Source organism: Pan troglodytes, chromosome 2 (genome assembly GCF_028858775.2).
Source record: "Pan troglodytes isolate AG18354 chromosome 2, NHGRI_mPanTro3-v2.0_pri, whole genome shotgun sequence".
Taxonomy (NCBI): domain Eukaryota; kingdom Metazoa; phylum Chordata; class Mammalia; order Primates; family Hominidae; genus Pan; species Pan troglodytes.
This window is the reverse complement of record NC_086015.1, coordinates 101,263,104-101,282,642: the sequence shown is the minus strand read 5'-3', so window position 1 is coordinate 101,282,642 and position 19,539 is coordinate 101,263,104. Positions and strand designations below refer to the sequence as shown.

General features: G+C 40.6%; 2 protein-coding genes across 12 annotated transcripts in view; both read left to right on the top strand.

The window, feature by feature from the left end:
* GABRR3 (gamma-aminobutyric acid type A receptor subunit rho3) overlaps window positions 1-3,791 on the top strand; it is a 50,441-nt gene extending 46,650 nt beyond the window's left edge. Inside the window, exon 10 of the mRNA XM_526252.6 lies at window positions 1,911-3,791. Within this exon, the coding sequence (XP_526252.1) occupies window positions 1,911-2,210 (300 nt within the window). The 3' untranslated portion in view covers window positions 2,211-3,791. The remainder of the gene's footprint in view (window positions 1-1,910) is intronic.
* A 12,646-nt stretch (window positions 3,792-16,437) lies between these two features.
* Window positions 16,438-19,539, top strand: part of RIOX2 (ribosomal oxygenase 2) — a 28,248-nt gene continuing 25,146 nt past the window's right edge. For 3 of the 11 annotated variants that reach the window (XM_054680831.2, XM_016941533.4, XM_016941532.4), the window contains exon 1: window positions 16,443-16,513. The gene's annotated coding sequence lies outside the window, so the exon portion shown is untranslated. Of the gene's footprint in view, window positions 16,981-17,113; window positions 17,305-19,539 lie in introns of those variants that run through there. The other 8 variants (XM_063806936.1, XM_063806935.1, XM_009445937.5 and 5 more) reach the window with 4 other exon arrangements.

The window sequence follows — 19,539 nt, the reverse complement described above, 5'->3', positions numbered from 1 at the left end:
ACCACTACCACCATTCACCACCTACCACCCACCACTCACCATCATCTGTCACCATCCACCACCACCACTTACCGCCACCCACCATGACCACCATCCACCACTACCAAATGCCACCATCATGAGCACCATCTACCATCACCACCAGACACCAATACCTACCACCACCATTCACCAACAGTCCCACCACCACATATCACCACCACTCACCACCATAACCACCACCACCCAACACCACCCATCATCTATCACCCACCACCACCATTCACCACCACCACCACCCACCACCCACCACCACAATTCACCACCTCCATCACCTACCACCACCATCCATCTCACATTATTACTATCCACCACCACACACCACTACCACCCAGTACCATCATGTTCATGTACATATTCCAACCACCTCTCTCCCCGAGACACTCAGAACTGGAAGAACAGCAGGTCTATAGAAAATGTATCCCTGGTGTTGACCATTGCTTGGAAAGAGGAAAAATAGCTATTTTCTTTCTTGGCTGGGTGCGGTAGCTCATGCCTGTAATCCCAGCACTTTCGGAGGCCAAGGCAGAAGGATTGCCTAAGCTCAGGAGTTCAAGACCAGCTTCAGCAACATGACAGGACCTCATCTCTACTAAAAATAAAATAAAATACTGTCTCTGGGGATGTATCTATTATGCGTCCTTCTGCAGGGGGTGCCCGACAGTGATGGTACCTTCACAGACATATTACTCTTCGGGTCCCAAGGTTTGGCTTTCATACTTTCCATTGTCCCAGCATGGCAGGGCACTTGAAGCTACTTCAAGCCCCATCCGGGCTGGAACTGGTGTCGGGGGAGCCATGGATGAATCGTATGCCCTGGTGTTGGTGTTGCCTCACTCCTCTGAGCTCTTCTTTCTGATCAAGCCCTGCTTAAAGTTAAATAAAAGAGAATGAGTGAAAAAAAAAAATTAGCCTAGTGTAGTGATGTGTGTCTATAGTCCCAGCTACTCAGGAGGCAGAGGTGGGAATGATCATTTGAGCCCAGGAGGTCAAGGCTGCAGTGAGCTATAATCACACCACTGCCCTCCAGCCTAGATGATAGAGTGAGAACCTGTCTCAATAAATAAAAAATAATGATAAATTTTAATTTAAAAGTTAAAAAAATAAAAAGAGACAACATAACTCAATTATGGGCCCTTGATTAGTTCACTGACTGCACAAAATAGTCTTCATGTCTTTTGAATTCAGTAAAATATTAGGTTTTTAAATCACTATAAATCAAAGACATGTTTTGGCAGCATTTATTCTGCAGCCTCCAATTTGAATTCTGAATAATTTCATCTGATAGTAGCCTCTCTCTATTTGTTCATTTTTGAACTTCCCTATGAATCAAGAGGTGATTTTGTTTTCTCCAAGAGCAATTACTAACAGCTGCTTTGTAGACACTGCTCTAAACTAGTGAGAACCACTATCTTCCTCAGAGTAAAACCTTCAAGAAAATTTTAGTTTTGATTCAATCAGGCACTGGAGCCAGAAAGCATTGATAATTTGCTCCTTCAGAAAAATAAACCAGTTTTATGTTGTTTAATTGGGCCGTGTTAGGATCATTTATAGGTGCTCTGAAGCAAAAATGGGAAGGCCTGGCTAATTTGCATTTCAATGGAGCAGCTAAAGTCTTTCCCTATCCCATCCCCAATTTAAGCATAAATGGATCACCGATGACATGGTTTTAGTTTTGGACCAAAAAATACATATATACGGAGGATACTGCTATATTTTCTATAAAGAAAAAAAATAAGTTGAAAAACAAATCCAATTGGCCTATCTTGCTGTTCTGATAAATCATATTTAACTTTATTAACATTATTTACCATAATTCCTATTTGTAAAACCATATTCAAGACCTACTTTAAAAAAAAGTTTTTTGACAGATTTCTAGGATGTACAATATTGATGCAGTTCAAGCTATGGCCTTTGATGGTTGTTACCATGACAGCGAGATTGACATGGACCAGACTTCCCTCTCTCTAAACTCAGAAGACTTCATGAGAAGAAAATCGATATGCAGCCCCAGCACCGATTCATCTCGGATAAAGAGAAGAAAATCCCTAGGAGGACATGTTGGTAGAATCATTCTGGAAAACAACCATGTCATTGACACCTATTCTAGGATTTTATTCCCCATTGTGTATATTTTATTTAATTTGTTTTACTGGGGTGTATATGTATGAAGGGGAATTTCAAATGTATACAACTTTAAAGCCAGATGATGTTTAAAAACAAAACTCTTGAATATGAGTTGGATAGTCCTAGATGGAACTGGGAAAGAGCAAGTCACCTCTCCTGCCCTAATGAAAATTTGAAAGCTGTCTGATTTACATCTAAGAAAGAGTTTAGGTCCTAGAAAAGTTTGACTCCATAAATAAGAGTCATAGGCATGTGTATTATGGGAAAAACAGTTTTCCATTGGGAAGGGCTTTATAACTAGTTCATCTGAACCCTCCTTCTTTCTTAATGAAATGTTCTTTATTTAACTAGGGAAGAAAGCTGGACTATAACAATAATTTAAAGATATTTTGTTTCTTAGTGCCAGCCAAGTGCCTGGTTATCTACCAGAGCTCAACCGTCCTAGGCAAGAACATCCACATAGAGGTGGTATCATCCGCACTCACACAGCTGAGAATCCTATGAAGGATCTCCAATCTCCTTCTCCAGTCAAGTATTTATTCTTATTTAAATATTGTTTCAGGCCAGGTGCCGTGGCTCATGCTTGTTATCCCAGCACTTTGGGAGGCCGAGGTGGGCAGATCATTTGAGGTCAGGAGTTCAAGACCAGCCTGGCCAACATGGTGAAACCCCGTCTCTACTAAACATACAAAAATTAGCGGGCATGGTGGCACACGCCTGTAGTCTGTGCTACTTGGGAGGCTGAGGCAGGAGAATCACTTTAACGTGGGAGGCAGAGGTTGCAGTGAGCTGTGATTGAGCCACTGCACTCTAGCCTGGGCGACAGAGCGAGACATCATCTCAAAAAATAAATAAAATAAATATATATATATATAAATAAAAAATATTGTTTCATGTATTTGTGAGCATAAGTGGAGAGGGGAAGCTAAACTTCCACTTATTCTTCTCATTCTAATGTTAAATTAATACATCAGTCATCAATAATAACATCTCGCATTTTGTAGATCATGTATTGTTTTCACAGCTTTTTAGAGGTTTTTAATTAATCACTTTGTTCAGCAAATGTTTATTGACCACCTACGTGTGCCAGGCACTTCACTAAGTGTTATGTACTGAAAAAATGAATATGAAATAGCATTCCTGCCTTCTCTAAGTGCATAGCCAACAGGAGCAGTGAACTGGAGCTATAAAACATGTGACGAATGTTAAAACAGAGGTATGTACACTGTCTGGTGTGAATTCTGAAAGGGGGATACCAAAGAAAGGAAAAGAACATCTCCAAAGGGATGTGGACTCTCAATTTATAAACAACTGGAGATGCTTCCAGATATTGTATTGAGTGAAAAAACTGAATGAAATGTATTTATCCCATAGTAATCCTTAATATCTTTGGTTGAACCAAGTAAACCAGGTCAAGTGGGTATTAAATAAATTTTTGTTAAGTAGGAAAACCTCCTATGATCAGTGTTCATTTTGCAGATCGGCAGTGTGCATGCTTTTGTTTTGAGTATTTTCTGAACAAGATTCAATTTAAAGAAAAGCCCTTGGCAGGAAATATGAAATATTCCGATACCTATTTTGATTGCTGGGATTGAATTAAGAGAAATAAATTAAATGGTGTATTACTTTCAGTGTAATTCCTTTTATTTCACCATAAAGTAAATCAAAATGATTTGAATTATTTTTTCACCAGGTGAAGAGACAAAAATTTTCTGCTTTTTAAACCAATAACATTGGTTTTGATTCTCCGTTCTGAATCACAGAGGGTTCTAGAAAAGTATCTTCCTCCTGGGTACAAAATATCAAAAGGAAAATTATTTTTCTATTATGAATTCCCTCACAGGTAGGCTAACTCTGGGATACTTCATTCTATTTTCTTAATACAACTTTTCCAATTCTTTTGAAACTTCCCAAGGATTATATTTTTATATGCTACTCTCCAAAATTGAGCTAATATAATGTATTAAAACCTTTCTCCATTTCATTGTAGATAGACCATAAATAAACTTCAAAAAAACTATTTATTTAATGGGTTTTAAGCTTGATTTAATAGTAGTATTTTGGTAGGATTATATTTTCAAAATATAGCACAGATTAATATTCTAGATGGCAAGGAATTTGTAACTATTATTTAGCCTAGCACTGCAATTGTATTACATTTCTGATTTTGACAAAACCAGATGTTTAAAAAGGGACAAATATACAAATGAACAGAATAAATCTACACTGTTCTCTTCATCCAATACTCAGCTTCTTCAGGCTTTTCTGTTTTTTTCATATACTTTGAAGTATAACATTCAATATGTCGAATGCTTCCCCTGGGCATATTCATTTCCCTGTTTTGAATCAAACGCATCACTGAATACATTTGGCAATCTAGTCTAGGAGAATGGGTCTCTATCACACCCCCACACTTGGCATTCCTCTGGAGGAGCATAAATGCACATTTGTTAGCCAATCAAATAAAACTTTTGTTAATGGCTAATAATACAGGCATTGTATTCTTCAATAATGTACATCTAACACTGAAAAAGAAAATATGTTTACTGCTTAAGGGAATTATTAGAGTATTTGGAATGAGCTCCTAGGAGTTTTGCCAGTTTTCTTCTCTTGAGATTGGTGGCTTGTGAAGACTGTGAAGAGAGGACTGTTCCCATTAGCTTCATTTCTCCTCGGGAGCAACAAGATTTCTGTTTGGTTCTTACTCCAAGAAGAATCAAATCACAGTTTACCTGAAAAATATGAGAGTGAAGACAGCATGTAAGAGTTACCTCATTTTGATTTTCACTTCATTTATTCATCACAATCCTGAACAGACTGTGCATGATTGTTCACTGAGGGATAAGCCTGGATAAAATGCAAGGATTTCAGAAAATAAGCTGCTTTCTATGATTAAGAAGAAGCCAGCTAGCTCTGTAAACGGCCTAAATATAGAAATGGGCTATTTTATAGGAACTACTTTGGAAAACCCATGAAATAATATATTTTAACTTAGTTTTATTGTTTCTGTTCTGGTTAGAAAATAAAGCTTCATTATTTAAAAAATTTTAAATATCCACTGACAAAAAAAATCATCTACCCAGAATTAAACAGTTCACATTTTAATGTACATTCTTAGAGGTTTTCTGTTCATAATTTACATTTTTTCAAATGGAACACTTTTGTAAACACTTGTGTTTATTAATCTAAGCACTTATATCAAGCACTGTCTGCTGGGGATACAGTAACAAAAGATTGACATGGCTCCTCCCCTTATTGAACTTACATTGTGTTGGGGAAAGTGTTTATTTGTAGCCAGATTTTCTTCTCTGTTCCTGAAAACTGATTTCCATATGCTGCAGAGCTGTTCACTGAATGGGTGCACCATAGTTTACTTTACCCATCTCGTCCTGTAGGACATTATTGTCATTTCCTATTGTATGCTGTTACAAGTGGGTTGCAACTAACAATGTAAAGAACACTTAGAAGTAAAATTATTTTTGATACAAATGAAATGTCTAGCCATATTCAAATTTCTGCACTTATTTCCTTCAGAAGAATCCCTGTTTGCAACTAGAACCTGCCGTGTCAGACTCACTCATGGGTCTGCCTAGAAGCTCTGAGGTGTAGATTACTGTAACTGAAGAACCTTTTAAATTTTTAGTTCATTTTTCCCCATGAAGCAGAGCCTTCTTATATATATCTGCTGGCATTCCCTTTTCATAATGGAAGTTTCTGCATTGTCTAAAATACTTACATTAAAGCAGTCCTATGTATTGAAAACCTGCTTCTTTCCATGACTGCTATCACCGCTACAAGCCTTTGCCATCTTTCTAAGTAAGAGAGTAACTGAGATTGCAAATATTTGCATATGAGTTGCTACAAAATCATAACTAGCCTGTGACTACATTGTCTAAATCCTTGCAGGTGAGTTAATCTTCATGAGTAAGGTCTATTGTTCCTTATTGTGCCACTTATAAGCCTGTTCAAATCACACACACACACACAAACACACCTCCCTGTACATACAATTTTTTTTAACATGGAGATGAATGAGAGAAAGAATTATGTCTATTTATATCTATTTCTGTAACCATTATTATGATCAACATTTCAATGAGAATAAACAACACCCTCAAAGAAGCAAGAGAAAGAAGTGATATGAAAACTGCTATTTCAACATCAATTCTGTACTGGTGCTGCTGTTATTTCTTGGCAAGGCCTTAGGCATAGCAGTCAATGTTATATTCCAACTACCTCATTTATGGAATGGAGCCACCTAGTCTTTCTCTGTAAACACTGCTTTAAAACACTCTATCACACTATAGTGTCTTGCTTTTCCAACTGCAAATTTTTTCTTTCCTGGATTTAACAAATAACTTAAACATAATTTTTTTTCTCTTTTAAAGAAACCATGAAAAACAAATGCACTGGACATTTAAGAAGATGATTTTTTTTTCAGTTTATTGCAATAGAAAGGGCATTTATTAATGAGAAACATCTCAAAGAAAAGGAAGGAGGTCAAGCGCTTCAAAGAGTCAGGTATGCAAGTGAGTCATATTCACTGGGGAAGGATAGAGGTGGGTCTGATCTTGGAATATGTGAGAGTGGAGTGGTCATTTCTCAGAATACAAAATGTGGCGGGGATTTCCAGACCTTTGATACTTTCCAGGAACACACAGGATCAGATGAAGTTCAGCATTGTCAAAACAACATTGTCAGTTGTTCCTTCCTTTCAATCCCCTGCTGAATCATAACGCTATTTTTGGTCAATGATGGGGCCAAGTGTAGAAAAGAGATTTCACAAAGTCACTGAGAAAAAATTACAATAGTTTTCTTTTTAATATATTGATATTTAGTTTGTTGTAGGAAAGACCGAACTACGTTTTATTATCAGTTAGATTATTTGAAGGATTTGCTGTTGCTCTCAATTCTAGGATCAGTACAGTCGATTATAGAAACTTATTTTCTGCAAGAGTGTTTCAAAGGTTTTCTACAAAATTGTGGTGCTAGCTGACCACTCCTTACCTTAGACAATCAAAAATAGGTGAAATTATAATGTCATTAGCAACTCTTTTGAAACACATTTTGTATTGTGAAATAAGACTTTCTGAAGTTTGAGGTACAAGCCAGTGTCCTTTAAAAGTGACATATATGTTCCAATATTTCCAAAACTAGCTAACTCAACAAGGGATCCTAAGTAAGGAAGAAAGTACTTACACTTACATAATTTTTTTTTACTTCATCAGAGAACATTAAGGCAGGTTTTTCAAGTATTTTGCACTTCAAAGAAGTGTTATAAACACAAACCCACACATCAAATAAATTTTTGGAGCAATCACACTGCCCCCCAAAAAAATATATATATATTTCAAATTAGGTTGTATCTTGGGTAAGGTCATATCTAAATTAAATCATGAATCAATGGGAAGGTAGCCTTGGGACCAGCTAAATTGCTTGTAAATAAATATGCAGTTCAGGTAGACAGAAGAGAATGAGAATGTTTTGTGAAAAGGAACTTTAATAACTGAATATGATTTCTCAAGATAATGTGAATTAGAAGTAGGTAAGAAAAATAAGGCAAAAGAAAGACAAGGACAGAAGTTTAAAATGTGGTTGCTCTGCAAAATGATGTCCTTAAAGTCCCATAACATATATCTTCAGGCCAGATTTGAATTTGAAAATAGAATAAACTGTTTTTGATTATTTGGAATACTATCCTGGTCTATATTAATCAGATGATTATTGCTCATTTGTATGAAAGATAATGTGCCTCTCTGCAATAAAAGCAATTAATTGCATGTTGGTCACCAAATTGCATGTTGGTTATCAATACAACATACCATCTTGACAAAACTAATCAGCCCATTTCAAATTACTCAAGTTATTTGAATTACTTGATTCTATCATGATATTATCATTTATGCCTTCTATGTAATGGCTTGTACTGGTGGAGTTCCTGGTGAGTTCTAATTTGTTAATGTGGGCTATACATTTAGTATATTGCTGAACCATGTTTTATCGAAATAACCTGAACTTGTAGTAGGTACAGACAGAAAATGGCTTTATTTTTCACCAATTGCTGTCAAACATGCTTTACTGGCTATTCTTTCTCTGCCTCTTGCTGACATCTCAGGCTGATCTCACAGCTTTTGGGATATCATGAGTTATTTATAAAGCCTTGTCTGATTTTAATGTGTTTTCCCTACTCCCACCCCCCAACTAATTCAGGCCTCAACCCTGGACTGAGGAAACCATCATAGGAATAAGGAATAAGGTAGAATCTGCTCTTTAATACATACCTCTCCCCCATCCTTCATTCCACCGAGTTTGGAGTAGGGAATGGATGGAGAGGATTAGGGAAAGGACTGGCAGAAGTCTCTTTACTTAATGATATGTACTTTAACTCTCTTGGTTTGTTGCCATTCTCTGGGTGGCAGGCATGGCTGAGTAAGCAGTTCACCAGGAGCCTCACCCTTGGGGTTTAATGCTTTGGAATTGAAATTCATAATAATCTAATCTTTGAATTCGTTTTTTGAATGAAGTCTGAAGGAAGAAGGGAGGAAACTGCATGTACCTGTGTGTGGCACATTCAGTTCTGCCACTGTCCCGCCCTGTGGGATGTTTCTGGATCTCTCTTTCCCAATCCCCTCTCCTGCCAGGCCCAGTGGCCTGCTGCTTGCTGCCCCAGGTAGAGGCCTAGACACAGATGCAGAGAAGGCTGGGATGAGGTGTACTTTCCATAGCATTTGGAGCTGGTCATGGTGGCAGCCAACTCCGCCCTGGGCTGTCAGCACTACAGTGTGTTTGGAGAGCAACCAGGCTGGAGCAAGCCCCTTGCTCACTCCCTATCCAAGTAATTAGCATGTCCTGGCTGGGAGGGTACCATCTGTTGGTGTTCACCCATCTGCTGAGGGTTGGGGAGATTGATGTCCCCATCCCTGGCCAGGCACAGCAGTGTTGAGCCAGTGGCTAGCAGGAGGGAGATCGCGGCAGCCTGTGGCCACGTGCTCCTGCACACACGTGGGCACTAAACTAAAAATAAAATGCTAAGCCCCTTCCTGACTGAAAGAACTCCCTGTGGCAAAAGGGACCCCAGAAAGTCCTTAAAATTGAGTTCATGTCCATGGTGGAACAGGGGGTCAGAAAAGCCTCATTCTATGCCCCTCCCTTTTATGGTTTCGACACAACTGACCTGAAAGTATGGCAAAATAGAGATTTTAAGACTGACAGAGCAGACTCTGTGGCAATAAGATATCAAATTATAAACAGGTCCTAAGGCCATTCCACGCAAGGGTTAAGTCACTCACCCCTGCACTTAAAGAAAAATAAACTGTGTTCTAACTGCCACAAGGTTTTTATTTTTCTCTAGCAGCTAAACAAGTACTGGCCTTGAGATAAGCAATATTAAAACAATTGTAGCTTAGCACTGGACACTAACTAACTGACCTCCTATTCTACCAGCCATAACTTCAGCTTTGATTGGACAAGAGACTGATTTCAGTAACTTTATCCTGGTAAGAAAACCACCAACAATAGACTAGTTCTGGCTGGTTTACAGAGGTTGTGTACTTGCCTGGCTTTGCATCCCAAAAACACCTCTTGACATATAGAGCCTAATTGCAATATATTTGAATGTTAAGTTTCCACCTCAAAGTGAACATGGGTCATATGTTATTAAATACATGCATATTTGTTCAATATGCAAGTGTCAGGACCACCTTCATGAATATTCATAGCTCTTCCCATAACCTGCTGGGCATGTAGGTTTAGCCAACTGGTTAAGCATTAAAGTCCTACCCCCACCCCCACTCCTTCCAAAGTGCCTCTTCCTGGTCTTGGCCAGAAAGGAAGCCTGAGGGATGGGCACCTTGCAGGGTATAATCCTTTATGGGAAATAAAGTCTCCTTTCCTTTACAATTTTATATATATTTTTTCTTAATTTAGCAGCACCCAATGGCCCTGCAGGGCCCTGGGTGCCTGTGAATGTCGGCACTCACCTTCCTGCACCAGGGTAGAGCACGGCACTTAGCAGCAAATAAAAGATATCACCCTGATAGTAAAGAAAGAGAAAAACTGAGGAAAAAAAAAAAAGAAAGAGAGACAAAAGAAGGGAATGGTTTTATATGTTAATACCTTTAATGGCACTCTTTTGAAAAGGGGCTCTATATTTTCATTTTGCAACAGGTTCCACAAATTATGTAGCTGGCCCTGGTGACAGCTATTCAAATGTTGAAGCTTTCAAGGGATGCAGGGTATGAGATAAAGTAACAAATGTCTGCTTCTGGCCAGCCACATAGCCCTTGCTGTGAAAAAGCAATGTTGCTCATTCTGCCTGTCAGCCTACCTTCAGAAACCCCTGACTCAGTGACAAGCACAGCCCTCCGGAAGAATGCCTTGAGGATGAGAAGCAGAACCGAGCACAGATTCCCACATCTCTTGCCTAAATCACTGCATTTTTAGAAAAGATAAGTCCAATGATCCTAGCTTTTGCCTCTTCCTGTCCATAAGATAACATCTGACAGGATTAATAATTATACCTCTGTGATTTGTAACCAGACGTACTCTTGCACCCAAACTTTGATGAGATTTTGCTCTAATGTAACTTCTGAGTACATTCGATGTAACTTCTGAACATGCACAGAACCTCCACCACCTAATGTATAAGTTATGGGTGGAAACACTGCTTTGGAACAGTCTAACAGAACTCTGAAAGGCTCTCCCTGGTTGCAATTGTCAGTGAGACTCTGAATGAAATTAATTTAATTCTTTGAAAGTCTAGCTTTTTCTTTAGTTGACAAGGAGAAGGTTGATCTGGAGGTGAGACTGGGTTTATTGAAATTAACCTTGAGATCTCTGACAGACTGCCTAAGACCCTGTGTCTCTTTTCCTGTCTGGGCCGATGGACCCCACTGCTTCCTGGTCCACTATGCCACTCTCTTTGTCACCTTCCAGGTTGTCCAAGCCTAACTACTTTCCACAGCAACCACTCAGCCCAGAAGATGCTCAATGGTCCTTGATGTGACAATCTGTGTGAGAGTAGGCTGCTTCCACACTGCCTTTTTGCCTCAGAGTGCTATGATGAGGTCACCGGCCAACTCCTTCTTCAGGATATTCCAGGTGAGAAGCAGCCTCCACATTCCCAGGGCCGTATCTCTGGGGTACAAGATCTTTCCAACCCCAGTGGGATCTTTGGGACCTTTGGCCAATAACTTAGTTTCCTGGTTCCTCAGTTTCCTCACATGTAAAACTTGGAGAGTTATAGTATCTTCCTTTTAGATTTTTGTGTGTATTAATAGGTTTATGTACTCAGTTTTTTAAAAGGGCCTGGAAAATGGAAAGTGGTAAGTATTGAACAAATAAAAAATAATAATATTGTTTCCAGTTTGGGGGATTCAACTGAAATTTCAAGTCAAAATCCCACAGAGATTATTTCACCAAAGGTTGGGCCTCTAGGTTTATAAATAACATTTGTCTGTAATTTTCTTTTTCAGTTATTTTCCTTTTCTATATTCAGAAACAGTTTATATGAGGTATATTTTTCTCTTCCTTGAAAGTTTTAAAAAACTTCATTAACAGACCCATCAGTACCTGACTAGTACCACCTTAGTTGGTCATTTTTAGGTCATTATGATATTTTAAAGGAAAATAAGTAAACTAATGTTGCATCATAATATTGGGGGTTCCTGACCCATATATACATTCTGTTAGTCTTGTAGGAAACATTTTCAATAGGAGCTTGTTTACCTTTTAACAAAGCAACCCAAAGAGTATGAGCAGAAAGCACCTCTGCAGGAGTATATATTTTTATAAGAATTGGGCAAGTCAATTTCAAGATTTATGATAACATGTTAAGTAAGAAAACATCTCTGTAAGGAAAAGTCATTGGAAAATCCTGAGGCATATTTTCACCTGCAAGTGCTGGGTTGCTGGAGAAAGGAGGTCTGCAGAATCATTTAAGAAAAGTCATGCAGCCTAACACCAACTTTCCTATAGGCACAGGCTGTAAAAGAAATTGGACTCTAAGCAAGGAAAGAAAATAGGAATGCTTACCCAATTCAATTTTGTAAACACTGAGTAACTACTCTGTGAAGAACTCTGTTGCAGTTCTCAGAATTAAAGAAGCACATTTCTTGCTCCCAAGGAGTTTAAATCATAGTTATATAAATATGCAAAATATAATTCCAAACGGTGATGGTATGCTTGCTATCAAGTTAAGTATGTTGAGTTCTATGAGCTGTATCGTAACTAGTATAGTCTTGAAAGACCTCAGCCTGGGTCATTGTTAAACAAATTTGACTTTTCTGAAGGTACTAAGACACCAAGATTATCCCATGGTGATATGACATCAATTTGAAGGTACTCTGCTTGATGAATTGTGTAAATTAAGTGAAGTATGCATGTATAAAAGGCCCAACTGCATTTAATTCATTCCATGGAATCATGTTCAAGATGTCATATGGGATTTAACAGTAATGCCTCTCACGCTGAACAGCATTTTACAGTTTTAAAACTCTTTTGTTTACTCCACCTCACCTGAAACTCACAGCATCTTTCCGAGTTAGGTGAAATTAACCACTTTTGGAGAAACATAAACAGAGGTCCAAAGAATATTACTTGATAGGCAGTATGGGTGCTATGGTCTGAATGTTTGTCCCCACCCTGGATTCATATACTGAAACAGAATCACCAATGTGATTGGAAGGTGGGGCCTTTGGGAGTAGATTATGTCACGAGGGTAAAGCCTTATAAATGGGATTATAAAGAGGACCCACATAATTGCCTTCCCACTTCTACCACGTGAGGATGCAGCTAGAAGGTGTCCTCTGTGAACCAGAGAACAAGCCTCCAAAACTGTGAGAAGTCCATTTTTGTTGCTTATAAGCCACCCAGTCTTAGGTATTTTCTTATAGCAGCCCAAATGAAAAAAATGGACTATCAAATGATGTATTTTTGAGCAAGTTCCTTAACCTTGATGTGTCTGTTTCCTTATATTAAAAAGTTAGCCCAATATAGTGGTATAAATATTAAAGTCATATACAAGAAAGACATGGTTTAGATATTTTCTGGACCAAAGTGAATACAAACACATAGGGGGCAGTACTCACATAGTTTAAAGCAATGTGTTTCCTGGAATCGTACGACATAGTAGCATTATAAAATAAAGCTTTACAACAAAAATACAAATATTAATCATTTTATAAGTTCTGCAATGTTTATAGACTGAAAGGTAATTCCAATCAGACTGATTCTTCTTCTAATGCCCTTTGAAAATTAGAGCACAGACCCTTAAGCCTATGGAATTTGAGTGCCAATAGAGATATCACAGTACATCTGGTGCAATCTTACTTTATAAATGAGGAAAGTGAATGTTAGCAAAGAGAGTTTTCCAAATTCATATACCTGGCCCCTCCAGAGTTAGATCTAATAACCATAAAAAGTACATTTACACACCACCATTTTTAGATTTTTTTGCACCCAGCATCATTGTGACTGGAGGTGGGAGTAGGACAGGGTTGCACTTTTGCAGCCTGATGCCCAGGCTGGACAGGTGCACAGCCACAGTGAGGTGGCTAAAAACCAAAAGCTCTACAGGAAGAAGAGCCTAGGAGACCACAGAAGAGGAAGACAAACTTGGCTCTAAAAAGAGTCTTTTAATAAAGCAATCCAAACGGTGTGAACGTCAAGCACCTCTGCAGAAATGTAACTTATTTTACAAGGCTCATGGACAAGTCTGTTTCAGGGTTTATGGCCGAGACATGAAGGGAATTCTCTCCTTTCTCCTGTCTCCTTGGCATCTTGTGCCTCAGATCCAGAGGAGGAGCACTAGTCTGTTGATTAGAAATCTGGAGGCTTCTAGTCTTTTCCGGACAGATCTTGAGAGCTGCCATCTATAACATTGTTTTCATGAGAAAATTAATTACAGAAACAAAATAACTGACTTTTAAATGAACCTATGGTGGGGACTGGATAGCAGTCTGCATCTTGTCCTCTGGAAGAACTTTTCCAAAAAAAAAAAAAAAAAAAAAAAGCCAGAAACAATACATGTAGGAAGGCCTTATATTCTAGAAGCCTCCCAGGCAAGGTTGCAGACCATTCTCCACTCCCATCCCATGCCACCCTTACTTCCTCACCTCCTCTTCCTCCTCTCAGGCAAGGTTGCAAGCCATTCTCCACTCCCATCCCATCCCACCACACCCTTACTTCCTCCCCTACCTCCTTCCCTCCCTCCCCCTTCCTCCCTCCCTCCCCGCCCCTTCCTTCTTTCCTTCCTTTAGACGGAATTTCGCTCTTGTCACCCAAGCACAAACTAACTTTCTTTCTCTTTTTCTTTTTCTTTTCCGAAACAGAGTTTTGCTCTTGTTGCCCAAGCTGGAGTGCAGTGGTGCAATCTCAGCTCACTGCAACCCCGCCTCCCTGGTTCAACCAATTCTCTGCCTCAGCCTCCTGAGTAGCTGGGATTACAGGCAGGCACCACCATGCTTGAGTAATTTTTTTGTATTTTTGTTAGAGACGGGGTTTCACCATGTTGGCCAGGGTGGTCTTGAACTCCTGACCTCGGGTGATCCACCGGCGTCAGCCTTCCAAAGTCCTGAGATTATAGGCGTGAGCTACCGCACCTGGCCCCTCCTCCTTTTCTTCACAGGAATGATGGGCACTGTTTAGTCTGAAGATCGAACTATTATGACTTTTTTGCTTGCTATGCTAAGAAATCGGAATTATAATGAAAAAAATCAGAGAGAACATACTGATAGACTAATTTTGCATTAGAGGAACTCCTACACAAGATGTATGATTTCCCCCTGCAGAGCTGACTTCAATATGTACTTTTGTTCTGTTAGACATCCTACGGCCATTTTATATGCTGAGAAAATGGTATTTTGTGTTGACATTATAACTTTTTTCTACAACCGTACTGCTTTTCCAAGTGGTGGACGTGTGAAAATTTACCTTTATCTGAATCCAAGGAACAGCAATATTATTCTATATTATCTTGAGTAGATGTCTTGCAGTCAAAATAAAGAGCAAAGTACATTACCAATATCATATCAACTAGAGATTTTTGCTGTTGACTATTCTTTTTTACCCTGTAAGGGCTAAATTTGATGTTACCCTCGAGTTTTTCCAGCTGGAACCTGCCAGGAAACTTACTAGTTATACGAGTATTAGTAAAACGTGAAAAAGACCAACAGTTGACTGACTGGTTTGGCTCTAATCTTGTTTCTGCATCTTCCTAGCTGTGTGATCTTGTGCAAGTTAGTTAACCTCTCCTGACTCAGTTTCCTCAACTGTAAAATGGAGGTAATTGCAAGGTTGTAGTGAGGATGAAGTGAGGAGCATTTGAAACACCTAGCGTGGTGCCTTATAGCCAGGAAGAACTCAATTCAAGACTTGCTATTATTGTTAGTTTTAGACAAATACTAGACAAGGGTGTACTTTGTTCCCATTTGCTCATGTGCCACTTGATCATTAGAAGCAGCCACTGGTCTCAGTCACCTTGACGGAACGAAATGTCAACTTCCTCTGGGTCCTCTGGCTGTCTACAGAGCAAAGAAAGGCACAGGCCCGCCACTGATTTCCCTGCGCACTCATTTGTGCCTCCTGACTGGACCCAAATGTTCCAAAGCAGGGAGTGTTAGGCTGAAAGGACTCAGATAACTGCATTTCTTCTGTTTCTGTAGCCATAGTCTCAACGAATTTCCAGTATCTTTTAAAACTAGGATTGACTCTCTCTCCCGGAGCAAGATGATATAAATGACACTCGGCTTGTACAAATCAGCATTGTGTAGCCACACAGCCCATAAGAAAGCCATGGGAGAACCCGGACCACCAACTCCCTAAACTTGCACAGCTGGTATTCCTCTTCAGGCCTGCTTCTCTATTCATAAAAGGAACGGAGTTGCACCAAAACGCTCTCCCAAATCCTCTCCTGCCGCCCCAAGTTAAAAGAAAAAAAAGGAGAGCCGGGTGGGTGGCTCACACCTATAATCCAGCACTTTGGGAGGCCGAGGCAGGAGGATCGCTTGAGCCCGGGAGGTGAAGGTTGCAGTGAGCCAAGATCGCACCACTGCACTCCAGCCTGGGCGAGAGTGAGACCTTGTCTCACATATCAAAAAAAAAAAAAAAAAAAAAAAAAGAGGAAAAAAAAGGCCATTTATTTCCTTCCATATGGACTAAAGAAACGCCCGGGCGTGAACACGGAACACCGCCGGGTAGCCAGGCCCCGGCGCTCCCACCACTTGCGGGCCGGCGTGGCGGGGCGGGGCGGGGGCTGGAGCACCGCCCGGAGCGTGCCCACGCCGCCCCGCCTCCAGCCGCTGCGCCGCAGCGCAGTGGGCTCGCTGCCGCGAGCAACAGGCCGTGCCGGGTGAGTGGGGCGCTCTCGCGGGCATCCCAGCGCCGGGGCAGGCCGGGTAGTGCCCGATCCCGCGGGGCGCGCGCTGCTGCTTTAGGCACCCGGGCTCGGGTGCGGGTCTGGGAGACCTGTCGGTCGGCGAGAAGCCTCGGTGGCCGGCGCTGTGGTTGCGGGACCTGGGACGCGCGCCCAGGCGTCCCACCTCCCCGGAGACTGGGGCAGGGTGGGTGGGGCCCGGATCTAGGGGTAGGGTCGCGGAAGCCTTGGTTACAGAGAGTCGCACACGTGGCCTGCTAATGGTCGCGACACCGGTGACGAGCGCACGGAAAGTTTGGAGGCTTAGCAAGGAGGGTGGTGCCGGCCTCCGCCCGGTGGTGGCAGAACTGCCTGTGCGAGCACGGCCTCCACGTGGGCTGCGCCTCCGGGCGTCAGGTCGGGCCTAAGAGACACGCTCTACAGCTGTGAAATCTGAAGTTCAGGTGTGTGGGGAGAAGGGCAGCTGCATTACATCATATGCTTCCAATTCATTTACCAGCAAATAATTCCACAACGATTGGCCGACAGCTGGGTTGTCCAACAGGTTACTGAGACCAGGTTATTCACTGTTTTCAGGAAGGATAGACTGGGAGGAAGAGGATCTGATTTCGCCACTCATTAGCTGTAAATCTGGTGCCTCGGGTTTCATGTCACTGGGCTCATCTTTGAGCGGAGGAACCTGATTTACTCAGCTTCTTCTGCTGGTACTGGTTTTTGCCTCCTGGACATCAAGCTTTGTAACCTCATGGTCACCAAAATACATTGAGGTATAGTCCGTTTCCTCTCTAAAATCAGACTAAAAAGATAACTGCTGATCACTCCTTTAGGTCCATAGGAGAACCAGTTTTCCCTCTGGATTGATTAACATATCTCTGAGCCAAAAAGAAATGTTTTAGATCAGTCTGGGCAACCTTGTTACAAGCAATATATAATTTCTGACAGCCGTGTGTTTAACTGAGCTGCGTTTGACTGTTGTCCTCCATTAGTGGACCTAAAATTCATCTAGAGAGCGTATTACGTTAATGCAGATTCTGGGCCCCAGCCATCAGAAGTGGCAATCCAGTGGGCTTGATGAGGGACCCAGAAATTTGCATGCTAACAACCTTGCTGGTAACTCTGAACTACATTCTGTAAAACTGCCCAGGGGATGTAGAAATTCATACTTCCCTCCCCGATTTAGTAATAACTACTGATGTCTAAAGTGCCTTTTAGCTTTTACGATACTGTTGAATCCTGAAGTGACAGCTGCAATCAGAAAAATAATCCCCTCTGCACAAGCCATCTGTTTTTTCCGTAACTGTTTTGTGTAAGGCCTTTGTGGTTTGTCTCCAAAATTGTATACAGACAAAAGATGAAAACGTGAAAAATTCAGCAAACATTTCTTGAGGACCTCCTATGTACCACACCGTGCTTGTTTCCGGGGATATACAAATCCTTTCCTTCAAGAGCTTCCTCACGTCTTCATGTCCTCAAATATTATAGAAAAGGAGGTTAGGGTACCTTTAAAATATAGTGACTCTCTGTCTGTTGCCTATAGTATGGTTGTCAACATTGATTTTCTTATAGGGTTTATCTGTGGGGTAGTCACCAAAGTATGAACTGTAAATCTTTTAGTCTTTTTACATTTAATGCTTATAGTCAAATGGAAAACAGTTGCTCTTCAAAAACTTTTCTGTGATTTTATAGAAATATTTACTTCTATTGGGGTGGTCTCTGAGGCTTATGGGCAAGGTTGTGTTGGCTGTACTATTCTAGACAAAGCATTGTCTTCTTTAATTACTATAGTATTGGATTCTAAGATATGTGTTTTACTTCTTGCTGTCTCCGAAATTATGATATGTACCTTAAGACTTTTATATGTTTAATGTGGTAGGATGCTTCATCTATTCTCCCCTCTGCTCTAGAAAGCTGTTAAGAGGAATGGTTGTCTTACAGTATGAGTAGTGTGAGAATCAGAGAAATAATGTATTTGCCCAGAAACCTCTAAGCTTAGGCTCCAATTAATTGAGCTTCAAATCATTTCAACATGAACACAGAGAAACAAATGATGTAACTTTTGGCAGTATGGGTAGTGAAATTTATATTCTCAGGAAAGCATTTGTTATACAGTATTGGGGTTTGTTAGTGATTGTAGATGGGAAAGATTCTTTTAAGTGATTTTATTTTGGCTTAAGTGTTTTGCATTCTTTGATTAGCCACACTTTCTGGTGAATGTGCTTATACTGTATTCATATATTATGCTTAAAGAAAAGCTTTTCGTTTGCATCTTCCTCCTGCTCTCTCCCCTTAAATGAATTTTAAACTGACCAATTGTGAGAGATAAGAGATGTGTGGCTGAATATAAAATGACTCTATAGGGTGCCTTTAGTAATACAAACCTAATAAACCAATCTAAGTTTTTAAAAATTAAACGTGAGCAATGTGCTGTGGTCCCCAAGGCCATCCTTAGTTCAGCAATTTGCTAGGAGGACTCGGCTGATTTATTACAGGGAAAAGATATCAAGCACAGTCAGCAAAGGGAAGAGGCACATGGGTGAAGTTCTGGGGATACCAAGTGCAAGGCTCCAAGGGTCTTCGAGCGGTCACACTGGCTGTGCTCAGTTGCTCTAGCAACTAGTTGTGTCAACACTTGTGAAATGTTGCCAACCTGTGAAGCTTGTTAGAGACTCAGTGCCCAGGGCTTTTACTGGGGGCTTTTCACTTAGGCCACCCCTGCCTGGCATATACCAACGTTTCCAGACTCCCAGAGGAAAGCAGGTGTTGGTATAAACTGTAATGATTGTACATTTTAGGCATGGTGAGCCACTCCTATCAGTTAATGGTGGTGGAAACTCTCCCAAAATCTTAAGTTCTCAGACATCGGCCACAAGCTGCACTTTCAAAGGATAGCAGTCAGGCCCGCTATGGAACATCTTCTGCATAAGCAGTACCCCTTCCCGAATCCATTTTTCTATCTCTTTGTATTTCTCCATCACTTGAGAGTTCCATGTACTAGCAATGCT